The 25,943-nt window shown below is 40.9% G+C and overlaps 2 protein-coding genes across 21 annotated transcripts in view; both read left to right on the plus strand.

Annotated features, from left to right (window-relative positions):
* The window catches only part of LOC109866901 (CUGBP Elav-like family member 2), a 51,624-nt gene extending 36,064 nt beyond the window's left edge, over positions 1 to 15,560 (plus strand). For 3 of the 19 annotated variants that reach the window (XM_031801037.1, XM_020455783.2, XM_031801044.1), the window contains exons 4-14: positions 1,235 to 1,283; positions 1,701 to 1,835; positions 2,845 to 2,924; positions 4,280 to 4,441; positions 6,224 to 6,338; positions 6,884 to 7,009; positions 7,577 to 7,732; positions 8,357 to 8,533; positions 9,142 to 9,285; positions 9,864 to 10,042; positions 11,028 to 15,560. In XM_031801037.1, the coding sequence (XP_031656897.1) occupies positions 1,235 to 1,283; positions 1,701 to 1,835; positions 2,845 to 2,924; positions 4,280 to 4,441; positions 6,224 to 6,338; positions 6,884 to 7,009; positions 7,577 to 7,732; positions 8,357 to 8,533; positions 9,142 to 9,285; positions 9,864 to 9,991 (1,272 nt within the window). In that variant the 3' untranslated portion in view covers positions 9,992 to 10,042; positions 11,028 to 15,560. Of the gene's footprint in view, positions 1 to 1,234; positions 1,284 to 1,700; positions 1,836 to 2,844; positions 2,925 to 4,279; positions 4,442 to 6,223; positions 6,339 to 6,883; positions 7,010 to 7,573; positions 7,733 to 8,356; positions 8,534 to 9,141; positions 9,286 to 9,863; positions 10,043 to 11,027 lie in introns of all 19 variants that reach the window. The other 16 variants (XM_031801039.1, XM_020455787.2, XM_031801047.1 and 13 more) reach the window with 7 other exon arrangements.
* Positions 15,561 to 21,470: 5,910 nt separating this feature from the next.
* LOC109867047 (probable 2-oxoglutarate dehydrogenase E1 component DHKTD1, mitochondrial) overlaps positions 21,471 to 25,943 on the plus strand; it is a 35,515-nt gene continuing 31,042 nt past the window's right edge. Inside the window, exon 1 of one of the 2 annotated variants that reach the window (XM_031801050.1) lies at positions 21,471 to 21,703. Coding sequence is in view for 1 of the 2 variants with exons in the window: in XM_031801049.1 (XP_031656909.1) it covers positions 22,780 to 22,966 (187 nt within the window). In the remaining variant the exon portion in view is untranslated. Of the gene's footprint in view, positions 21,704 to 22,658; positions 22,967 to 25,943 lie in introns of those variants that run through there. The other variant, XM_031801049.1, reaches the window with a different exon arrangement.

Raw genomic sequence — 25,943 nt, forward strand, 5'->3', positions numbered from 1 at the left:
ATCTGTCGATTTTATCTTAGTTCCCTTTCCTCTCATAAAAAAAAAAAATCATAACCGCATGACTGCCTTTTTGTTTTAATCATGAGTGCTCAGGCGAGGGAGTAAAATTGCCATCAATACACAGCAAACACATTTTTAAACTTAAAGCCTAGACATATTTCTCATGGTTCCCTTCTCTAGAAAAATAACACATTTCATACAGCCAGCCTAGCCTCCCTTGTGTGTTTTGCTTTGATATTGAAAGCTTTGCTCGAGTAAGATATCCAATCCATTTCCATGACAACTAATAAACTTAACTTGAAACCTTGCAACCTCACTCATATTTCTATTCCCCTTAGTTCAAATTGACTCACTATGCTATATATTCCTTCAATTCCCTTTCCTGCTGTCTCTGGGCCAACATAGCAGGTGTAGATTGCTAATCCAAGAGGCTAACTCTTCAGATCCACTTCTCCCACAGCGTATTGGAGGATCTAATGGAACTGCCAGGGGAAATAAGTTGCAGGTGGAAATATGTAATTTGGAGACTGATTGGATTTTCTACCAGCTTCTTGTTGGAAGCTTGAGCTATGGCGCTCATTTTTTGGAAAGCGTTAGCAATGCTAGTGGAAATGGATGGTGTTTTAGTTAGCGTTCCGTTCACTTTAAAATGTCAGTAAACATTTTTAGAAGCAGACCAGAGGAGACCAACACTTGTGAAGTGAAATTAATCCTGAACGGATGTTCACATTCCCTAGATAGCCCCGGTCAAAAATAAATTGGATCTGAGGATTTGAGCCCCACCTCTAGCCAGTGGACATATTCACTTCCATAGCTGACTGGAGTGTTGGAGATGATGGGGTTGGAGAGCGAACAATGGAGACCTGGTGGAAGAAAAGGACGAGGGGAAATAAACCGGCAAGAGGGCAACATGGGTTGTTTCTAAATTCTCAGTCTGTCACCTTCCCTTCATCTGTACTGTTTGGGAAAGACTTGACAAACCCTGTGAAAACAATATGACGGAATCAAGCTCATCGTTAGGCTGGCTTTCACCTGACCAGATCAGTTCCGGTGGAGAGAGGGAGGCTGGGAGAGGACAGTTTTTTTTTAAACAATTGAGAGCCAAGGAGGAATCATCAGCCAAGCGGCACCTGGTCTGTTCGTCGTTGGGAACTAAAGGTTGTTGGCGCCGTTGTGATTGTGGTGACAGGTGTGATGGCGTGATAAACATGTTTCTTCCGTGTTCTCTTCCCAGATGCATCATCCCATCCAGATGAAACCCGCCGACAGCGAGAAAACAAACGGTGAGTGACATCACCGCAGATACGCCGTGGCACTGGCTGAAGTTTGTAAGCAAAACATGACTTCTGACCGGTTAAATAGAGTGGGGCTGTGTCTCACATAGAACCCTATTCCTTATGCACTGCACTCCTTATGACCAGGGCCCATAGGGAATAAATAGGTAATAGGTTTCTGTTTGGGGGGCAACCTGAGAACAGAACACAGCTAATGTCTTCTACCATGAAATCCCAGAGTGGAAATTACAAGGGTGTGACCCAATTTTTTTTTAATAAAGGGGACTTAAATACAAATAAAAGATGTATGTGTTGTATAATGACCGGTGTCTATGTTCAGTGTTTGGTGCAGAGATGAATTGAGATGTGCGTTTTTCAGTTTAGTTCAATGATTATATCAACGATTGTTTTACATCTCCATTTCAGCGGTGGAAGACAGGAAACTCTTTATCGGAATGGTGACGAAGAAATACGGCGAGAATGAGGTTCGGCTGATGTTCTCTGCTTTCGGCCAGATAGAGGAATGCCGAATTCTCCGTGGACCCGACGGTCTGAGCAGAGGTGGGTTGTGGGTAACTCGGGGTGTCACTCTCCACGCTTCCTTTTTATACCATGTGGTCCTGTGTTCAGTGAACGAGTTGGTAAGAGTGTGGGGATATTAACACCCAGAGGTCTTGGGTTCAATTCCCGCAAAGGTAACATCAATGCACGTAGTCAAAATATATGCATGTCAAATGTACTGCGATATACTTTGGATACAAATCTGATTGGTTAGGTATAATGGTAGTGGTTTCCTCTTTAAATGCACCCCGTACCACCAGGCCCCCCCCCCCCCCCCCCCCCCCCCCCGCAGAGTGAGGGGGCCGCACCACCGCCTATAACAATAGTCCCGGTCGTCGCCATGGCAACCCCTAGCTGCTGGTGTTCTGGGCCGGGCTCAGCTGGCAGGCAGGACACACACACACACAGAGTACTGCACCGCCCCCACTATGCTCCACAAAGGATGGGATTACTCCTGTCTGTCTGTGCCGCAGAAGACGCCATAAAAGCCAATGAGCTGAAAGCAGAGCAGAACATGCAGAGCTCAAACTGTCACTGCACCCTATGGCTAGATGGTAGCCATGTTGAGTGTCTGTCATTGTAGCATGTGATGTTGCCATGCCATTTTTTTATTTATTTTTTTATATATATTTTTTTACACAGATCTATTAATTTACGTCATCCCTATCCGTTATCACATCCACCCTCTCACCACATCCACGTCGCCCCCCCATCCTCAGCTTCTCTTAATTGTGATATAATACGTCTGTTACTGTTACGTTACTGTGCTCATGTGATTGTTGTTGTGACTGTCGTCGTCGTTGTTTCTTCCATGTACTAACCAGTGAGACGTCACCCCTTCTGTCGGTGTGCTTGGAGTGCCGTTCATTCTGCTATGGTGTTACTGTAATATGTAATGTTTCATAACGACGTGTCCAAATACCTTTTTTTTTTTGTGTGTGTGTGTCTGGTTTTGTTTCTTCTTTGTCCCTCCCTCCCCCTCTTGTTCCCTCTCCCTTCCCCCTTACAGGCTGTGCGTTTATCACATTTTCTACCAGGGCTCAGGCTGCGAATGCAATCAAATCCCTGCATCATTCTCAGACAATGGAGGTACTGTACCCCTCAGCACATATTTACCTTTTTAAAAATCTGTTTTAGAGGAAGCCTAATGAATCCATACTGTCCCACAAAATAGTATTGATAATGTGACTGGTCATGTTGCAAAGCACCATTCAATCTCTTAGATAAGTATTTACCAAGGTTTTACATGGTAGAACATTAGCCCTCCCCTCTATCGAATAGGTTGTTTAACTGAAATATAGGCTACCTTATTAGAGTATTTGTCCCACTAAATCTGTTCAAAATAGGGGCCGGTATTCCTGTTGAGTCAGTTCAGTGCTTAGGAACTGGAGCAGAAGTATTGTGACGGTCAACATGTCAGCTGCTCCCTAGTGAAGCGTCCAACCGATCCCTAATTAGGAACAACTCATTAAATCTAGCTCATCTCTGGGCCTCAGAGATTAGAACTAGGCTCTGCTAATGGTGGCAGCCTTAGGGTTGCTGTGAAATTCTGGAACCCTTTTTAAAATTCCCATGTTTTCTAGAAATCACGGTTGAAGGGGTTTCCCTTTTTGATTCTGCATATCCTCTGACTGGGATTTTTGGGGACTTTGGGAACGTTTCCAGGAATTTTACAACCCTGGTTGTCCCTTTACTGTCTGTTACCCCCTGGTGCTATTGGAGCTGCTACTAGTGTAGAAAGTCATATTCCCGATCAAGCCTGGTCCCCTCATCTGGCACTCTAACACAGATACCTTCCGCATGTCTACGTCTGGTCTCTCCAGTGATGCGTCAATATCTGGCTTGTAATGTCTGTCCGTTACAGAGGAACGCAGTGCTGTCTTATGTATGCCTTTTGTTGTGACAAAATGTTTTATCTAGTTATGTCTTGACTTGGAAGTACACACGTGTGAGAAGTCGACTCTCCTCCGCCTCAGTCCCTCTCGTTTAGCCCAATAGTCATTTCGAGCCATATCCTTCAGTGTTACAAAGTGTAATTGTCTGTCTGTGAACACGATCCCTTCCTGGGTCTGTGTCTGTCTGTGAACACGATCCCTTCCTGGGTCTGTGTCTGTCTGTGAACACGATCCCTTCCTGGGTCTGTGTCTGTCTGTGAACACGATCCCTTCCTGGGTCTGTGTCTGTCTGTGAACACGATCCCTTCCTGGGTCTGTGTCTGTCTGGAATGTTGCCTGGCTTTGTCATGCATGGCAGTGTTCCATCTCTGTTTACTATTTGAATGCAACATTTTGGCAACTTATTTAAATAACTATATTTCAGATTACCACAGGATGTAGTCCAGCCCCTAAAATGGATTCCTGACAAATGGCCTTGCAGATTTTACTCTGTTATAGTGATGGTGTTTCTGGATGTGAATTTCACTGGGTGACATCTACCCCCCACAGGGCTGCACTTCTCCCATGGTGTGTAAGTTTGCGGACACTCAGAGGGACAAGGAGCAGCGGCGCCTGCAGCAGCAGATGGCCCAACAGATGCAGCAGCTCAACAGCGCCTCCACCTGGGGAAATCTGGCAGGGTTGGGAGGCCTCACGCCACAGTACTTAGCCGTAAGTTAACTTCTTGTGACTCTCAAACCCGGATCCGGGAGCGTAATCATAGCCTCAAACTAATTAGCATAACGCAGCGGACATAAATCTTCCTATTCATGAAAATCACAAATGAAATATATTGAGACACAGCTTAGCCTTTTGTTAATCACACTGTCATCTCAGATTTTCAAAATATGCTTTACAGCCAACGCTAGACAAGCATTTGTGTAAGTTTATCATGGCATAATGCTATGCTAGGCTCTGCTGGCAGCAGGCAAAATTTTCACAAAAATAAGAAAAGCAATCAAATTAAATCATTTACCTTTGAAGAACTTCAGATGTTTTCACTCAGGAGACTCCCAGTTAGATAGCAAATGTGCCTTTTTTCCATAAAGATTATTTTTGTAGGCGAAATAGCTCCCGTTTGTTTGTCACGTTTGGCTGAGAAATCGACCGGAAAATGCAGTCACTACAGCGCCAAACTTTTTTCCAAATGATCTCCATAATATCGACAAACATGGCAAACATTGTTTAGAATCAATCTTCAAGGTGTTTTTCACATATCTAGTCGATAATATATCCGTCGGGACAATTGGTTTCTCATAAGAAGCGATTGGAAAAATGGCTACCTCAGTACTTTACACAAGATTTTTTGCAGTTTTGGAAACGTCAGAGTGTTTTCTATCCAAAGCTGTCAATTATATGCAAAGTCTTGTCGTGACAAAATATCCCGTTTAAAACGGGAACGTTTTTTTATCCAAAAATTCAAATACTGCCCCCTAGTCATAAAAGGTTAATACCAGGTTTGGGGTCATTTCAGAAAGTAAATCAAATTCCAATTCCACATTTTCCTCATTGAAAAAAGCATTGAGGAGAATTGGAATTTCAGTGTACTTCCTGAATTGAAATGGAATTGATCCCGATCCCAACACTGCTTAATACTCCGTAGTACACTATATTAACAGCCAGTGGAAGTGCAGGGCGCCAAATTCAAAACAAAAATCTCATAATTAAAATTCCTCAAGCATTACAAGTATTTTACACCATTTTAAAGATATTATTCTCATTAATCCATCCACAGTGTCTAATTTCATAAATGCTTTACAGCGAAAGCACCACAAATGATTGTTAGGTCACCACCAAGCCACAGAAAAACACAGCCCTTTTTTTCCAGCCAAAGAGGAGTCACAAAAAGCAGAAATAGATAAAAATGAATCACTAACCTTTGATCTTCATCTGATGACACTCATAGGACTTCATGTTACAAAATACATGTATTTTTTGATTAAGTTCATATTTGTATTTTTAAAAAAAATCTGAGTTTACATTGGCGCGTTATGTTCAGTAGTTCTAAAACATGCGGTGATATTGCAGAGAGCCACATCAATTTACATAAATACTCATAAACATTGATAAAGCTACGACTATTATACATGGAACTTTAGATAAACTTCTCCTTAACCTGGGAGGCCTCACACCACAATACCTGACAGTAACTGTAAACCATCAACATACTTTCTAATAAATATACACACATTTTTATCATTGTTGGAAAGCATGGCATTGATGTAATGGACTCCTTCTCATTTTATTTTTCCCTCGGGTTCTTGTCATCTCTCCTAGCCTTATTTCTTAAACCGTATTTGAGGAGAAGATCCGAGGGCCCTCTCGGACCTTCTCCTCCAGTGAGTTTTGAGGAGAGAGGACACGAGGAATCACAAAGCCTGAACTAATTGAGAAAGTGCACAAGTCTCTCCTTTGCTCTATTGTTCTAGAACTTTCTTTCACTTTGTTTTACAGTTGCTCCAACAGGCGACGGCTACCAGTAACCAGAGTAATTTTGGCAACCAGAGTACTTTTGGTAACCAGAGTTTTGGTAACCAGAGTAGTTTTGGTGGCATGCAGAGACTAGGAGGTGAGTCACTCACTGTCCCTGTTCATGTCCCCCCATAACTCCAACCCACTTGAAGAAACAGACAACTGTTTATGTAAATAACCTTCTGACTCAGCACGTCACTCCCACATAGATTCACAACCACTGACATCACATTACCCTTGAATGAGATCATCGTTGGGAAGAATAATCAGAGTAGCTATTGTAGGAGACATAAGTCTGCTGGGGGACATACTTAAAGGGTTGAATATCAAAAACCTTTGGAGTGCCTCAAGGCAGTGTGCTAGGGTCACTTATTTTCCTGTTATATGTAAATAATATGAAGTCTGCTTGTTGTTGCCATCTCCTTCTGTAAGCTGATGATTCCACTCTTCTGGTCTGCCATAAGGACAGCTGATGCAGTTCCATTTCCCCCTCTCGGTTGTCATTGCAAATAGGAATATTTTCTTAGTTACATTTATCGAGGTATAGCATGTCCCCCCCTCCATGTTAGCTGATCATGACAATATTACTTTTTATAATGACGATGTTAATAATCAACTTCCCCACTCTGTGTCCTCTTCCAGGTGTGAACCAGCTGCAGCTGCAGAACCTGGCCACATTAGCAGCTGCTGCCTCTGCAGCCCAAAACTCAGGCGGCTCTACCAACACCCTGTCAGCCAACGGCGCTTTAGGTAATCTCTATAACTCAGGTAAATATGGTACACCACTTTCCTCTTTACGTCCAGGTTCAAACCCTTTCTCTCATGACTTTTGTCATTTTCAAAAGTCGCCAGACCCCCAAAAGATTACAGCTACAAGTCTCTTCGTCTTGCCTGGGTTCTATCTTCCAGCGGATGGTCGGGGGGGCCGTAACATAGTTATAAATAATTTGTACACGTCGATCCCAAACGGATATAGTATTTGACAAAAACAGAATCATTTCCAACCTTCATTACATTGGGATACGATCAGATATGCCTCTAGTTATGCGGGAGTACTTCAACTGATTTCCTCAAATAAAATCACTTTAAGCTGATTTCCTGGTTATTATTATTGTCTTCTGTCCAACAACGAAAATGATAATAAGATAAAAATTGTCCGCCCAAATAAAATCACCAGGCTTGCCTATTGAGGAGCCCTGCTATACGCAGTAGTTTATTTGTTTTTTGTTATCTTTAATTTATTTACGACTATGTGAGTTAATCAGTTGAGTTGATAGATTTAGTTTGTGTAGTGAGTGAGTCTCGGTTTACCTACTGGTGATCTCTCCCCAGCAGCAGGCCAGACTGCAGGTTCCAGCGCGGGTGCAGCCATGAACACCCTGGCCTCTCTGGGCCTGACCCAGGGCCTTGGCGGCGGTCTGACGGGCGCCTCCATGGGCCTCAACAACCTCAACGCCCTCACTGGGGGGGTCAGCGGTGAGTATGCCCTCAGTGAGTACCGCACACAAAAAAAACAACACAAAAAAGACTTTTCTTCAGCCCTTTTGTTTTCTATCTTTCAAATCATACCTTCATTCTGTTGATGTTCTTCAGGTATTTGGTTGGTTTCATGGACACAGATTGCCTGGTCCTGGCTTTGGAGAATCTCCATAAATTGTCCAGGACTAGGCTAGTGTCTGGGAACCTAGCCACTAGTCCTGATTGAATCTGAAATGTATGACTACATGTATGGTAGGCCCCGGACCATACCGGTATTGCACAATTATTTTCCTCATGGAAAACATGAAGCAGACCACTCTTTGGTCCTTTAAAAAAAAAAAACACTTACTGTTCTATTAGCTTGGAAAATAAATGCATGTGACTGGATGACAACATAATGATGTTGGTTTCCAACATTAGGGCTTTTTATCTAAAGAAGTGAAATCTGCTTCGTGTTTTGTTTTCTTGCCACGATAGTAAAGGTTATCACGATACTGGTATCGTTCTGGCCCTACTGTACGGTAGAGAGGACTGTAGGTGTCGAAGCCTCTCTGGCTGTTGTTTTCATTTGCGTGGATGTAATCTATATTTTTTTGAATGGTCAAATAAATTCTATGTTTCCGTCTACTGTGTTAGGTATGGCTGCTATGAACGGGGGCCTGGGGGCCTCGATGGCTAATGGCTCTGGAGCGAGCTCCATGGATGCCCTGACCCAGGCTTACTCAGGGATGCAGCAGTACACTGCGTCCGCCCTGCCTTCCCTCTACAGCCAGTCCCTGCTGCAGGGTGCAGCCGGCGGGAGCCAGAAGGAGGGTGGGTCTCAGGCCACACACCAATTACCAATATTGTTTTGATCCTGTGTGTCAACTAGTCTCTTGTCAGCCCATATGGTTGATTGAGGTTATTGGATATGATAAAATTAAAAATAAAAACATTTGACATTGTGGTCATTTAGCAGACATTGTTATCCAGAGCAACTTATAAGTAGTGAGTACTTACATTTTCATACTGTCTTTTGTTCTGGTAGTATTGTCTTTCTTTCAAATACTTTGAGTAGTTGCTTGAGACTGCCACAATATTCTAAGTTAACCCCTAAACTTTCATCTTGGGTCAGTTTTGCTTTTCCCCCCAATAATGGTTACGGTTAGGATTGGGGGACGGGAAGCTGATCCTAGATCTGTACCGAGGGGAGATTTTTACCAGGGAACCCTTGATGGGCAGGCTTTGCACTTTTGGGACTATTCCATTGTCCCAAGCGAGCTCAATCAAGCACAGATTGAGTATTGGAAAGATTTTAAATACTGTTTTGAACCCAGGTCGGTCTGATGGCCACGTTGGTGTTTCTTGATCTGTAAAAATGTTTCTTCCGTTGACCTTAGTCTACCTTTCTCACATCTCTCGCTTTCCATCTCTTCCCACAGGTCCTGAGGGGGCTAACCTGTTCATCTATCACCTACCCCAGGAGTTTGGAGACCAGGATGTCCTTCAGATGTTCATGCCTTTCGGAAATGTTGTCTCTGCCAAAGTCTTCATTGACAAACAGACCAATCTGAGCAAGTGCTTCGGTATGTATGATCGTCTTCTACCCCCTAAACATGAGCAAGGAGATGGCCATCGTAAAATAATTTGTTGCTCCAATTCTAAAATGCATAGATCAATGTTTTATGGCTTACCACAAACTTCTCTCTCGCCAACTTGCTTTTTGCATTGTTGGTTATATATGAAATATAACTTTTTTTAATGGCTGTTTACTAGTATTCTCCATTCCTCAGGGTTCGTTAGCTACGTCAATCTAGTATTTATCTTTCCCTCATCCCTTCCTCAGGGTTCGTTAGCTACGTCAATCTAGTATTTATCTTTCCCTCATCCCTTCCTCAGGGTTCGTTAGCTACGTCAATCTAGTATTTATCTTTCCCTCATCCATTCCTCAGGGTTCGTTAGCTACGTCAATCTAGTATTTATCTTTCCCTCATCCATTCCTCAGGGTTCGTTAGCTACGTCAATCTAGTATTTATCTTTCCCTCATCCATTCCTCAGGGTTCGTTAGCTACGTCAATCTAGTATTTATCTTTCCCTCATCCATTCCTCGGGGTTCGTCAGCTATGTCAATCTAGTATTTATCTTTCCCTCATCCATTCCTCAGGGTTCGTCAGCTACGACAATCCAGTGTCGGCGCAGGCCGCCATCCAGGCCATGAACGGCTTCCAGATCGGCATGAAGAGGCTCAAGGTGCAGCTGAAGCGCTCCAAGAATGACAGCAAACCCTACTGATCGTACCCAGGGCAGGGGCCTTCCCCCTGGCTCTGTGTTAGCACTGCTAGGGTAAGTCTAAGTCTGCCCAACCAGCTAGCCAACCCACGACTAGAGCCCGAGGCCATCCGATCAACACAGCAGAGACTTATTTCACTGGGGTGTGGCTGAATGGTGCTGTTGGTGTCACACCAACTCTCACCGCTTGCGTCGTCGATTTATTCTTCTCTTAACAGTTACCATCTTATCTCTCTATGCGTTTAGTACACCATCCATTCCTTACAGTTTCATGTCATTTTGAAAAGTTATTTTTTTTAAATTGTTTTATTTATAGCTATCAATGGAGCCAATGTTCAAGGGGGTCCTCTGTGTCGACTGCGATAAGTGGGAGCATCAGATTGAATTATTTCCATACCATTTCATTACCTCTACAAAGTTGTTTGTTTAAAATACAGGTCGACTAAGGATCAGACACGCTTGTTACTGTCAAAGCTCTTGGTCTTCATTCTGTCACATTGATCTGTATGTGAAGCTCCCTTTTATGTTCTCTCTCTGCTTCCATCTTTTTCTCTCTCTCTCTTTCTCAATCTAATCCATGTCAAGCTGCTGGGGCTACCTCTGCTCTCCTCTCTCTCAACTTCTTCCAATCATTCCATCCATCTGTCAGTCTTCCCTAAAGGGACTGACTGGTTGGAGATGGATCAGTGTATGTCTTAGTCTACCATACGTCTAGTGATGTCATTTCCTGTGTCAAACCTGTGTATTGTTCTGTGTGTAGGGAAAGCTTGTTCCTGATGTTATGTGTGGTGACTGGCAGTTGGTTGATTGTGCCTCATGGTTGAAAGGTTATTGTGCTGTGGCTCTGTCTAACTTCTCTTTCTCTCCTCTCTCTCTCTCCTCTCTCCATCTCTCTCTCCTCTCTCCATCTCTCTCTCCTCTCTTTCTCTCTCCTCTCTTTCTCTCTCCTCTCTTTCTCTCTCCTCTTTTCCTCTCTACCTCTCTCCTCTCTCTCCTCTCTCCTCTCTTCTCTCCTCTGTGTTTTTTCTTCCTTTTTTAGAACAAATCTTCATGCCTGTTTGCTCATCGTTAGCCTAGCATGTCCTCATGGTGTTGAAAACCGACTCCAAACTCCTCTTCCTCCCGGCTACTCCTCCTCATCCTCCCACCATTGTCTCTAAAGCTCGCCTGACCAATAGGCTACCTGGGCACACACCCCGCTGACCTTTGACTTATGACATTTGACCTTAGCTCAACATGATTGGGTGTATCCAAAATGGCACCCTGCTCCCTATATGGTGCACTGTTTCTACCCAGAGCCTTTTTGACCAGTGCAAGTTACTGCACTATATAGGGAAGAGGCTGCCATTTTGGAAACATAGCTGTTTTTTTGCATGCAACTTCGTTTTTCTTTGTTCCTGTATAAAATGTGAGGGGAGGTCGGTCAAGCGAAATCAATGTGAAATCTTACCTGAGCTCATTTCATTTAAAAAAAAACTTTGTTTTTGTACATTTTCTGCAAATGCGCAAAAAAAAAAAAAAACTTGTTTTAAAAGCCTGTGGGATTGTTATTTTTGTTGTTTTGTAATTTGCTTGTTTCTGTTGCTTGTTTCTTTTTTTTACCTCTTCTCTCTCAGTATAAAGTTCACTTGAAAGTTTGAATACAGGGACTAGCACAGCGATGTGCTACTTTGTGCCATTAGCAATATGTCTGCTTCTGAAACAACAAAATAATGCTGTGTCCAAAATGGCACCCCCGTCTCCTATGTAAGTTCACTACTTTTTACCCGGGCCTTGAGCTCTAGTCAAAATTGGTGCACTATGTAGGGAACAGGGTACCATTTTAGACCGCACCCTAAGACCACTCGACTCGCAACACTTATAAAAACTAGTCTGAATATCAACCAGAATTGCCCCTCAGTGCTCTGTTAGGTTTTTCACATTTTCAATTGTCACCAAGGCTGTTTAAAAAAATATAAAAAAAGACTCTTGGCTTTCATTTAATGATTGTGTATTTGCCTATTTTTGTTTTATAATTTTTTTCAAAAATATTTGACGGCACAACGGAGGTAGATTTGCTCTTCACTACTAGGGGAAATTACTACCTACTACGAGTCTGAACTTTTTTTAGAAATGATTCACAAATAGACAATCTGTGGTTTAAATGCACACTTAGATTACCTATATTTTATACCATTGAATCTATAGAAGTTTAAAGCTAAGTAAAACAGAAACCCAGGTTAACTTTGGGGTTCTTTTTGTAGATTATGTTGTAATGTCATCTAGGGTCTAAGTGTATATGTTTTTAAATGGGGGGGGTCAACAACACAGCCTTTCAAAAAAAAAATAACTCGTTACTAGCGGTGATGTAATTGATACTTACACGTGTTGTCAGAATTCCTTTCTGGGTTATTTGCTATTTTTAACCTCTGCAACTTTTTTTCAGTTAAGTAGATTGTCATTGTCTCATCTTGGGGAATATATATGACTAAATTAGTTTTTTTTCCTACATTAACAGAAAATAGTTTAAATTTAGTGTTAAATTCTTATGGTCTTGAGATTTTTTTGTTTGAATTTTTTGTTGATGATTTCATAAATGGATGTTTTTGCTTATGGATGCCTCCATATTGCAAGATAATGTCTGTTACCACAGAAGACAGACGGGGTGTTTTTGTTTAAAGTGCCCATGTGTCAAACTCGCAGTTTTATTTTTAAATTTTTTGGGGGAACTTTCTTACAATATGCTTTCATGTGAGTGCCCAATTTCTCAACACACACTTTGTTCTGTGACAGTAAGAACACTGGGAGCCCCTGAACGTGAAATCACACAGGGGAATTTTTATTAGATCTCACACACACACACACACACACACACAACATATTTGTTGGTGATAAGATAGTTGAAATCCAACATAAAAAAAAATAGAAAATTCCTTTCATTTTAACCAGTCACACAGAATCTGTGTTAACACTGTTGAACCTACCCCTTTCCCCCCTTTCCCCCCACACCAAAAGGGTTGGTTTACACAAGCATTCCATGTTTCGGCATAAAGTTTACTACTCAGAACAGAAGTGTCTTTATTGGGTTGATAATGGACCAGCCTACTTTCTGTTAGTTGTACTGCAGAGATGATGGGACAGCGCAAATCATTTACATCCAGCCCCCCCCCCGCAATGCTGTTCTCCGCCCCAAAGAAAAGATCCCCCAAAAATATGCGTACCTGGTCCCATATTCACAAAGCGTCTAGGATCAGGTTCCACCTGTTCATGTAATCTTATTCATTATATGATACAAACTCTAAAGCTGATCCTAAATCGGCACACCTACTCTACGGCGCTTTATGAATACGACCCAGAAGGCGCTGAACAAGGGTCGTCAACTCAGGGTCCTTCGTGTTTGAGATTCAGCTCTGTGTGGAAGATGCCAAGCACTGCCTACGGTGTCCTTTTCTCAACAGACTTGGGATTAACAAGCCACAAAATGCATTTTTCAGTTTTGGTTATTTTATTTTTTTACTTGCAAATCACCCAAGATGGCACTAGTTTGTTGGTTTTTTTTTTTAGCTTGAAAGTTCTAGCAGCACTTGAAGTTTTGAAGTGTTTGTTGTTGAATGGTAGCGATTTTTTTTAGTTTTTTTGTCTGTTTTATAAGCAGAAATATTGGAGGCAATGTAAACTTTTTATTTTATTTTGCAAATCTGTTTTGTTTTTTTGAAGCATGGGTTGGTGGCACTTCCCAGAACTACCAAGGTACCACTAATAAACATTATTTGATGTTGAATAAGATGGGGAATGTGCTTTTTGCAGTGAGTTTTCCTATCCCAATATACAACACTCAGTGCCATATATCTAGAAACTGCCTACACAGATGCTATTAGGCCATGGTTTAGGGACTAGGGATTACTGCAGTTAGGAACGCTCAGTTTGCTTTTCTTATAATATACATACCAGTGTGTCATTAAGGCTAAATCACCTGCTGATGTGTTTCCCACTTTGTGATGTTATTGCTTGAACTGGTACGTGATTGTACTGAATTTTAACACATTGGCAAGTAATTTGTGAATATTATCATACATTGAACAACCCAAACTTTTTTTTTTTTGAAGACAAATCATCCTGTTAGTGAGTGGACAAAGTTGAGTGCTTTGCGGTACAGTCAGACAATGTATTGCTATAATATGAATGCCTAGTTGTCGGGTCAAATGGTAAAGTTACTGTATATTGATTTGATTATAGAATAGTAATCCTTTTCACGTTAACCAAAACCTGGGTAGTGTCGCGTTATTAACATTGACTATATAACAGTTTGTTAAACAATTTGGTATGTAGGCTACAACAAACTGTTAACAAATGTTAGTAAATATTTTAATTGATTATAATGGGTAGTTATTCAACTGTATTGTAAAGTGTTACCGTAAATGTTGAAATATAAGCACAATATAAATCACACATGGGTCAGGGTATAGGAACTAGAAACTCTCACTTCGGGGGCTTCCGTCACAACCATTTTTTTTAGGACTAATTCCAAATGTCACCCTATTCCCTGCGTAGTACACTACTTTTGACCAGGGCCCATTAATCTGGTCAAAAGTAGTGCACTATGTAGGGAATAGGGTGCCCCTTGAGACTTTTCTCGGTATCTATCACTGGTCACCATTTTTTCTATTCTCATACTCTGAAGTGCTGTTTGACAAAGTGTGGTAGCTTTGCATCGCTTAGATATTGTCATGGTCAAAAAAATCTTTTTTTTTCTCTCTACCGTTTTTTTTTTCTCTCTCTTATCTGATGATTTAATAATTGATAGGACTTCATGTTCTTCTCCACATAAATTATTTGATAGATGTTTGTTGTCTTGAGAAAAGCCAAAGTCGCGGTCCATCTTCATGTTGATCTGTAAAACATTTACAGTAGTGATTTTGTTTTTAATTAAACTTTTGAAATTTGGGTGGGATTTGAAGAAAAAAAAATTGAAAAAAAATGGCAAACTGGCTCTTTCCAATTTCTACAATACTGGTTGTGCATATGTATTTTGTACCAGTGAAGCTTTTTTTACATTGGAAATAATTAAAGAAAAAAATATATATTGAAAAAAAAAATGTCTGTCCTCTCTAAGGCCCTCGCCTTGAATGTGCTAGTCTTGAGTTTGGCTTCTTGGTGGTTGTCAGTGAAAACATTTCTGATAATAAGTTTTTTTTTCTTTCTTAAATAAATAACCTTAATTTTGATTTAATTACCTTGCTTTCTACATGTTCCTCACTTCGTTATTGTTTCTATATTGGTGGGTGGGTGGGGTTGGTGGGGATCCTCTAAAATCGTGGTCAGTTTCATGTTAGTGCTGTGCTCTGTCCACATGGTTATTATAAATGACCATCTGGGCTTATTATAGACAACTTGTATGGATAGATAAATGTCTTAGTTTAATATTTGTTTAGTTTCTGGGCTTTTTCCTTTTACCTGTTGGTAGATATTTCAATTTCCCATAGAAGCAGTGGTGTGTAGTTGGAAATCAGTCAATGTTTTATTTGGTAAATGTTTGTTCATGTGTGGTGTGTTTCTTTGCCTCTGTCTCAAATTAAACCATTTTTCCCTAATATTCAATGTGTCTGTGTGTTGTGTAGTCCCAGTGCCTGTCCAGTGACGTGACAACATTTACAAACTCCCCAGTGTCTGTCTTCCTAACTTGTTTCTTTCCATTGTCCTTCTCTTTGCTTATTTATTTTGTTTCTGAGCATTTGCTGAATTTTAATTTTTTAATCATTTGAGTTTACTGCTATATTATTATTAATATACAGTAGCCTATGGACATAACATATTTGTGGGGCTGTGAGTGATTGTGTGTTCTTTTTGTTTAAAAAGAAGCCCTGCAGGTGAAGTACTCCCATTGTCTGAGGATGCCACCAAATATCTTGGTATTCAAGATGTTTACAAACTACTTAACTGCAAGAACCTCTGCTTTTAAGTACTACTGAATAAAGGGCAATGAACAACTGATGTACCGTTTGCCCACACACTATTGGACAAGGCTATTGTGTTTACGCCTTTGGACTATGCTCAGAAACACCCAGAGGCAGGCATGTGTTGTGTACCCATGATGACCACATTACTATTTTAAAACAAGTTATTGTAGATCATGATGACTACACTGAAGTGGCCATTTCACAGGGCCAAAAAAAAAAAAAATGGGACCAAATGGTGTTAATGTCTAAAAGTATACATTTCTAAACTTTTATTACATTCTGATTGTATTCGGTTACTAATAGGTTATATAGTATCATGAACGTAAATTAGCTGCTTTGTGGTGGAACTGGCTACTAAGTAAACATTAAGAAGTTAAGTTATATAATAATAAAATAACAATGAATGGTAAACCGCTGGTTTTGCCCAATGCAATGTGTAGATGGCACTAGTCTACATGCTATGTTGTTGGAATAGTTATTTCACAAACTGTAGGCTTAATACACAGTCAATCTATAGCTACTCAATTTCCTGTGAGCTGCAGTAGGCCTACTGTAAGTGGTTAGATATGGTGATTGCTGTCATGGTGCCGCTCTAATGGCTACTTTTATTTTTAAACAAGGTATTTCCATAATGTAGTCTAGGTAATTAATTAATTCCCTTTGGTCAGGACATTGAACTCCACAACACTGTCAGTGAGAGAGCGTGTTCTAACATAGTAGGTCTAACATCTTTAATTAAAAATATTTCTTATATTTGCTACCTTCTGTAGTCTTTTTGCCTTTCATGAAAGTCCATTTGGATTTGTTTCTGAACTTTATGCCATCTTTGCACTTGTTTATGCCAAGTTTCTCAAATGAGATTCCCTTCAGCTTAACTGAAGACCTGGAAAAAGAGCTGAATAAAGATAGTCAATATTACACCAGCATTATAAACCAGACACGATCAAGCTTATTACACTATAAACCAGACACGATCAAGCTTATTACACTATAAACCAGACACGATCAAGCTTATTACACTATAAACCAGACACGATCAAGCTTATTACACTATAAACCAGACACTATCAACCAGACACGATCAAGCTTATTACACTATCAACCAGACACGATCAAGCTTATTACACTATCAACCAGACACGATCAAGCTTATTACACTATAAACCAGACACGATCAAGCTTATTACACTATAAACCAGACACGATCAAGCTTATTACACTATCAACCAGACACGATCAAGCTTATTACACTATAAACCAGACACGATCAAGCTTATTACACTATAAACCAGACACGATCAAGCTTATTACACTATAAACCAGACACGATCAAGCTTATTACACTATAAACCAGACACGATCAAGCTTATTACACTATAAACCAGACACGATCAAGCTTATTACACTATAAACCAGACACGATCAAGCTTATTACACTATAAACCAGACACGATCAAGCTTATTACACTATAAACCAGACACGATCAAGCTTATTACACTATAAACCAGACACGATCAAGCTTATTATACTATAAACCAGACACGATCAAGCTTATTACACTATCAACCAGACACGATCAAGCTTATTACACTATCAACCAGACACGATCAAGCTTATTACACTATCAACCAGACACGATCAAGCTTATTACACTATCAACCAGACACGATCAAGCTTATTACACTATCAACCAGACACGATCAAGCTTATTACACTATAAACCAGACACGATCAAGCTTATTACACTATAAACCAGACACGATCAAGCTTATTACACTATAAACCAGACACGATCAAGCTTATTACACTATAAACCAGACACGATCAAGCTTATTATACTATAAACCAGACACGATCAAGCTTATTACACTATAAACCAGACACGATCAAGCTTATTACACTATAAACCAGACACGATCAAGCTTATTACACTATAAACCAGACACGATCAAGCTTATTACACTATAAACCAGACACGATCAAGCTTATTATACTATAAACCAGACACGATCAAGCTTATTACACTATAAACCAGACACGATCAAGCTTATTACACTATAAACCAGACACGATCAAGCTTATTATACTGTTTGATTTACCTTCTTCTCGGCTCCTGAAAAACGTCTTCGTTGCTCTGGTTCCAAAATGAGAATGTCCATCGGCCTGTCCGCTTGCTGTGGAACTGCTTGAAAAGATTGTCCCTGGTCCCCCCCGTCTTCAACTCTGAAACGCCACAGATGTATCCAAGAAGAACAATAATATAACCATGTCACCCCCCCCCCCCCCCCCCCCCCCCCCAGATACCATATATTGATCTGTAAGGTTGTGCCTCAAAATTCTTATGGCTGTTCTGTACAATAGATTCACTCTAGTCAATGGCCAATAAGAGTCCTCTAGTTTACATTCTTATGGCTGTTCTGTACAATAGATTCACTCTAGTCAATGGCCAATAAGAGTCCTCTAGTTTACATTCTTATGGCTGTTCTGTACAATAGATTCACTCTAGTCAATGGCCAATAAGAGTCCTCTAGTTTACATTCTTATGGCTGTTCTGTACAATAGATTCACTCTAGTCAATGGCCAATAAGAGTCCTCTAGTTTACATTCTTATGGCTGTTCTGTACAATAGATTCACTCTAGTCAATGGCCAATAAGAGTCCTCTAGTTTACATTCTTATGGCTGTTCTGTACAATAGATTCACTCTAGTCAATGGCCAATAAGAGTCCTCTAGTTTACATTCTTATGGCTGTTCTGTACAATAGATTCACTCTAGTCAATGGCCAATAAGAGTCCTCTAGTTTACATTTTGTTACTTGATGTGTAACCCTTTACAAATTTTAAATGAATTTATTTAGTTTAAAATCATACAGCAAGGTGTGCAGTGTATTTGCAGAGAATAACACTGAAACATTAAAACACTTGTTTCCAAAGTTGTCCTCAATGATAATGGTGTCTATTCATTGGGGCTTCCAAGGGTAAAATAATGGTGTCAGACATTTTTTAGGTACAATTCTACTAACAGCATACATAGTTCATGATTCAATCTGTATGTGGAAAAAAGTATGGAAATGTATGCTTTAAAATGGTTGGACCTGGGGTGTGGACTGTGGAGGAAGAGGTTGGGACAGCGTATGGGGTCGCTGGGTGCCGGAGCTATGTCGCTGTTGTCGTTAGATTAGAAAACTGTATTATGCTCCAATTAAGAAATGATTTGTGCAGCATAGACAACAATCAACATACATACGTTTTTGTATGTATGTTGATTGTTGTCTATGCTGCACAAATCATTTCTTAATTGGAGCATAATACAGTTTTATAATCTAACGACAACATTTGAAAGTTGAATCACAACTTTTTTTAAAACAAACCTGCAACATGATTTGAAAGAAGTGCATTACACCTCAAACGTTTGCTTTTCTTCAGTCTGGGGAAAGGTGTTCTGATGTCTGGCTGCTGTAGCAGGGCCAGGAATTTACTGCAGGTCTCACCATCCTTACTGGTGTGTGTATCCAGCAAACGGATGATAGAATCTTCCGGGGCTGATTTACTGAAGATTTATTTGCAGCTTCCTGTATTCGTGTAAAGTCACCAGTTTCTGCTCGTCTACATGCTGAAGGATGTGACTGGGGTCCGCTGACAGGACATCCGTCAGAAACGTCTTAATCTCTCTCAATTTATCCATGCTGGACCTGAGACAGAGAGATGGACACCTTGTGGGTGTTTTAGAACCTACGGAATGGGACGCATCTGAATTGAAGAATTTAACTGAATAAAATCAATATATATGATTGGAGTTTAATAAATTATAGCCTACAATAATTAGTCTAGGTAGTTAGGGTTACTTTTTAATTGGGAAAAAAACGTTGCTTTACCCCAGTTCCTCGGGTTTATATTATTGATTATGATTTTTCCGAAGAATTGCGTTGGCGGACAGTTAGACTACGAGCTCGCGGTGTCACAAAACTCATACAAGTAGGCCTAAATTATGTTTTCCCTTTTACTCAAAGATTAGGCTACCATATGCCGATAAATATGTTATGCTATGCCTATTAGATTAGATATTGAAATACTTGACAAAGATTAGAAGCTTTTACTTCGAAGAAAACCTATATAGGGGACTGCAGAAAGATATTATGTATGTAGGCTACACTATGTATTTGTGATCAGAATTTCCTTTCGCTTTAATTATATTTTAAATATGGAAATACATTATAGACTAGGCCTACTCGTCATAGCTCTGCATTTGACCAATCATCGCCTACAGGGAAGTTAAGAGAGATTCAAAATGGTAATAACCATAGCTCAACTCAGACAGCTACAGACTGTAGGTTAAACGAGACACAGCGACTCGTCAACCTCAGGGTGCTGAATAAATTACTGAAGGCTATATGTGCAGCCTAACGCGTCATTTGTGCACACTGCCTGTCCTACAGGACACCACCACCAGGTGTCGCAGGAAGGCCAAGAAGATCATCAGAAAAGACTGGCCAATAAATGTTTCTTACCTCAGACCATCAGGCTGCTGAATAGCCTCCACCCCCTTCCCATAATAAACATTCTTTCTCCTGCTGCCCCCCCCCCCCCTTAATAATATAGGTTAGGCAAATTAACGTAGCAGGTTAGGAGGAGACTTAGGTTAATGTTAAGGATAGGGTTAGTTAAAATGCTCGCCTAACCTGCTACGACAAGTAACTTCCGGTCATAGCTTTACTCCATCTAGTCAGATCCTGCAATGTGTATTTGGGTCTTAGTGCATGTCTGTGGAAGAATCTCAATTGCAGACTCCTCGCATCCTCGCCTCCTTATCTAAACCCATTGGATGAGAAAACTAGAGGTCCGGCTTCTCTGAACTTCTCATCCAATGAGTTTTGAGAAGGAGGAGAATTCAATAGAGTTCGCCAGCTTGTAGTTCTAATAACCGGAAATGAGTTACCTCCAGTTCGTTCAGCTATTCCTATTGGGAAAATGAATGCGGAAAGAATCGGATTTTGGGATAAAAGCCGAACATAAGGTCTGAGGTTAATACAGGCTTTGGAGATCTCATAAGTTGTGTTCTATGAGATAATATCAGTCAGTTAACATGACCTTTATGAATTATGAAGCATTTGTGTTTTTTTCTGATTACATAAATTATTCAAAATTCACAGAAAGTGAGGTCAACTGATGAAGAATATCTGACAGACCTATAACAAAACGCATACGGTCTCCTAAGCCTGTGTTTAACACATATCTTATTTTCGGCATTCCATTCATTTCCCTATAGAGCCCCACAGTGGAGTTGTCGTAATACCCATAAAACCAACGGTCAAACAGGGAAATAGTTCCAATAGTTTTTCCACCATTCATTTTTCCCATAGGGAGTTTTAGAAACACTTAACATGAGGGCTGTGTTTCGTGTAGGCCTACCCTGGCGTGACATTTTCATAACACGTCCAGTGTAGCTGATTTCTGTCATTCTGATTTTGCACTTGCCCTTATTCAGTTTCAAATTGATGCTCCTCAGTATGTCTAGTAGCTGTCTCAGTCTCCGGTCGTGTTGCTCTGTGTCATCACCCCAGACAATAATGTCATCCATGACGTTTAAGACACCTTCCAGACCTTTCAAATGCTCTGCGAAGCACTTTTGGAAAAAACCTCTGGAGCGGACGTGATTCCGAACAACAATCTCTTGAGGAATACCTCCAAAACGGTGTATTGAACGTGCAGAACGTCCTTGGTTCGCATCAACAACTGAAAATACCTTGGCGTTCGGGATTTCAGCAACTACCTCTTCAATGGTACGTAAAGGATTACGTTCTCTCTTGATGGCTTTGTTTAGATCTTGTGGTTTCATGCATACCCGCATTGTGTTTGGCTTCACGCGTGTCCCCAAGCTGTTTAGCCATCCACTAGGCTCAGTTTGCTTGACGATGACATCCATCTTTTCCTTGTGGTTAAGTTCCTTTTCAAGTTTTTATTTTAGTGCTACAGGCCCTTTTCTGATTTTCTGAGATGCCACTGGCGATGAAAGTTTAAATATGCAACATATTCTTACATTTAAAAAGTAATACTATGGAAAGCTCAACATTACGAAACAGAGCAAATGATACCACCAACTACTCTGATCCTAGAGGGAAAAATTGGAGAGTTTGAATCCAGAAACAGGCTGAATTTTTGCTCAAATGTTGTTTTACTTATGACACCATGCAATAATATATCGCACAATGAGGCAGGGATACGGTTAAAATAACAATGTTTATCTGATGTCAAGTACCAGTAGAGATGAACACTTACTAAATAGTAACAACGCCACCCTCAGGCAGTCCAGGTGAGAACATGTACGTACATTACACATCTGATTTACTTTTATTTGAGGAGAGCGAATCGATATGCAAACCCGAAGTCAGCTGTAACTGTCAATAGTAAAACAACGTTTAAAACAATGTTTGAGTGAACCTGAATGAAAGAAAATGAATGGTGAAGTCGATGTCATCAATACACGGTAGACTCCTCCTCACCACTCTGTAGTGGCCTAGGGCAAAATGGGTTTACGAGGCCAAACCCAAAAGTGCGTGTTTGATGGAGGCACTTGTTGTTGTAATCATCTGGACCGTCAATCATACGTGATATAAACGTGAAAGTACATTACAATCTGATTCAACAGGCTGGCTACACATGCACCTTAGTTGATTCAACATTAAACTATATAACCTCTGCACTTCCGCGAAACACGCCGTCGGCTCAACCAATCAGCTTGAAGTATGGTGCCACCTCCTATCTATCACAGCAGTGTGGCTGCTGCTCTGTCGTGTGTGTAACGGTCTAGATTAACTAGCTACGTCGTTTTTTAAACTTATTTTATTCATTTAAAATCATGTCAGCGATACTATTCCTGAAAAACTTGCACCGCGTCAGCAGAGTACCTCCCAGTGTCGCTCGACCGGTCGTCGGTTGTCTGTATCATACCCGGAAAGGAGTCTACGGTCACCGACCCAAACAAAGCCAGGGGGACACGAAGTTGCACAGTGACCCAGTCTCGTATATCACTGCACTCAATCGAGGTCAGTAGTTTTTCCAGATAATGGACATGTTGGACAACATTACCAGTGGGCAAAACCAGGTTGAAAAGACACCCGTATGACGTCTTATTCTGGTCGCAAACTGTTTTTATCCCCCGACTTTTTTACTGACCCGAATACGTATTTTTCTGACCACCATATTGACCACCACCATGACCTGTATATTATGTGGTCATAGTTAAGACCTCATCATAACCTGGTAACGACTACCTGACTACAGCGTATTATCTACTCTATAAAGTATTGCAAAGTATAAAGTTTGATATTGAAAATATTGTTAATTACATTTCTATTTATTTCTATAGTAACCAATTCAAGTTTAAATCTGCAACGTATTCTTACATTTAAAATAGATCAAGCAGTGGCAGAAACAAATCTACATCAAACATTTTGGACATCTGCATACAGTAATGTTTCATAATTCAACCACACACATTACATGCATACAAATACTGGGACACAGAGTATATAAAGTTCAAATGTTCTATATTTATTAATGATTAATAAGAGTGATGTGATGGGGGGTGGATCCTCATCAAGGACCTTTGAGCACAGAAGGAGATCTGGAGCCTAGTGGTCCTCTTGAAGAGTGGTGTGATGGGTCAGATCTGGAGCCTAGTGGTCCTGTTGAAGAGTGGTGTGATGGGTCAGATCTGGAGCCTAGTGGTCCTGTTGAAGAGTGGTGTGATGTGTCAGATCTGGAGCCTAGTGGTCCTGTTGAAGAGTGGTGTGATGGGCCAGATCTGGAGCCTAGTGGTCCTGTTGAAGAGTGGTGTGATGGGTCAGATCTGGAGCCTAGTGGTCCTCTTGAAGAGTGGTGTGATGGGTCAGATCTGGAGCCTAGTGGTCCTCTTGAAGAGTGGTGTGATGGGTCAGATCTGGAGCCTAGTGTTCCTGTTGAAGAGTGGTGTGATGGGTCAGATCTGGAGCCTAGTGTTCCTGTTGAAGAGTGGTGCGATGGGTCAGATCTGGAGCCTAGTGTTCCTGTTGAAGAGTGGTGTGATGGGTCAGATCTGGAGCCTAGTGTTCCTGTTGAAGAGTGGTGTGATGGGTCAGATCTGGAGCCTAGTGTTCCTGTTGAAGAGCGGTGTTATGGGTCAGATCTGGAGCCTAGTGTTCCTGTTGAAGAGCGGTGTTATGGGTCAGATCTGGAGCCTAGTATTCCTGTTGAAGAGCGGTGTTATGGGTCAGATCTGGAGCCTAGTGTTCCTGTTGAAGAGTGGTGTGATGGGTCAGATCTGGAGCCTAGTGTTCCTGTTGAAGAGCGGTGTTATGGGTCAGATCTGGAGCCTAGTGTTCCTGTTGAAGAGCGGTGTTATGGGTCAGATCTGGAGCCTAGTGGTCCTGTTGAAGAGCGGTGTTATGGGTCAGATCTGGAGCCTAGTGTTCCTGTTGAAGAGTGGTGTTATGGGTCAGATCTGGAGCCTAGTGGTCCTGTTGAAGAGTGGTGTTATGGGTCAGATCTGGAGCCTAGTGGTCCTGTTGAAGAGCGGTGTTACGGGTCAGATCTGGAGCCTAGTGTTCCTGTTGAAGAGCGGTGTTATGGGTCAGATCTGGAGCCTAGTGGTCCTGTTGAAGAGTGGTGTTATGGGTCAGATCTGGAGCCTAGTGTTCCTGTTGAAGAGCGGTGTTATGGGTCAGATCTGGAGCCTAGTGGTCCTGTTGAAGAGTGGTGTTATGGGTCGGATCTGGAGCCTAGTGTTCCTTATGTAAGCATAAAAACATATTGGCATAATGTTGATATGACAGAACAGTAACATACAGTAAAATATATTTTACAGTCAAAATCTACAAAAGAGTTGTCATTGTCTATGTCAATTGTCTCAACTTGTCACATTTACTTACCAACTACAATGGAGCACTCATGAGCGGTATCAAAGGCTCTGTTCCTTCATATTGAAGTGGGACATAATTCATTGGTCATCAGTCTGAAACATACATAAAAAAAAAAGAGGAGGATATTAAAATTAGACAGTAGTTTGATAATTACAATTTTTTTAAACTCATCTCTAAATTTTAAAGTTTTGCTTAAACTTCTAATAAATGTTGTAATTGTCAAACAGATTTTTAGAAACACACCACTCTATAATCCTGAGGACATTGTCCCGGACAAACACACCACTCTATAATCCTGAGGACATTGTCCCGGACAAACACACCACTCCATAATCCTGAGGACATTGTCCCGGACAAACACACCACTCCATAATCCTGAGGACATTGTCCCGGACAAACACTCCACTCCATAATCCTGAGGACATTGTCCTCAATATTGACGTGTCATGTTAAAAGGAACCACCAGCTTTCATATTGCCAGGTCGCATTTGTAAATGAGAACTTATTCTCAACTTGCCTACCTGGTTAAATTAAGGTGAAATAAATAACTAAATATGTTCTCATGTTCTGAACAAGGAACTTGAACGTTAGCTTTTTTACATGGCACATATTGCACTTTTACTTCTCCAACGCTTTGTTTTTGCATTATTTAAACCAGGCTAAATGGATTTTTATTGATGTATTATATTAAGTTAAAATAAGTGTTCATCCAGTATTGTTGTAATTGTCATTATTACAAATAAATAAAACAAATCGGACGATTTAATCTGTATCGGCTTTCTTTGGTCCTCCAATAATCAGTATCGGCATCGACGTTGAAAAATCATAATCGGTCGACCTCTAATTCTTGCAAGTTTAGTAAAAAAACAAAACTGAATATCCCATTAACATAAGTATTCAGACCCTTTACTCAGTACTTTGTTGAAGCACCTTTGGCAGCTATTACAGCCTCGAGTCTTCTTGGCTTTGAAGCTACAAGCTTGGCACACCTGTATTTGGAGATTCTCGCATTCTTCTCTGCAGATCCTCTCAAGCTCTGTCAGGTTGGATGGGGAGGGTCTCTGCACAGCTATTTTCAGGTTTCTTCAGAGATGTTTGGTCGGTTTCAAATTGGGGCTCTGGC

Source organism: Oncorhynchus kisutch, linkage group LG22, assembly GCF_002021735.2.
Source record: "Oncorhynchus kisutch isolate 150728-3 linkage group LG22, Okis_V2, whole genome shotgun sequence".
Classification (NCBI taxonomy): Eukaryota; Metazoa; Chordata; class Actinopteri; order Salmoniformes; family Salmonidae; genus Oncorhynchus; species Oncorhynchus kisutch.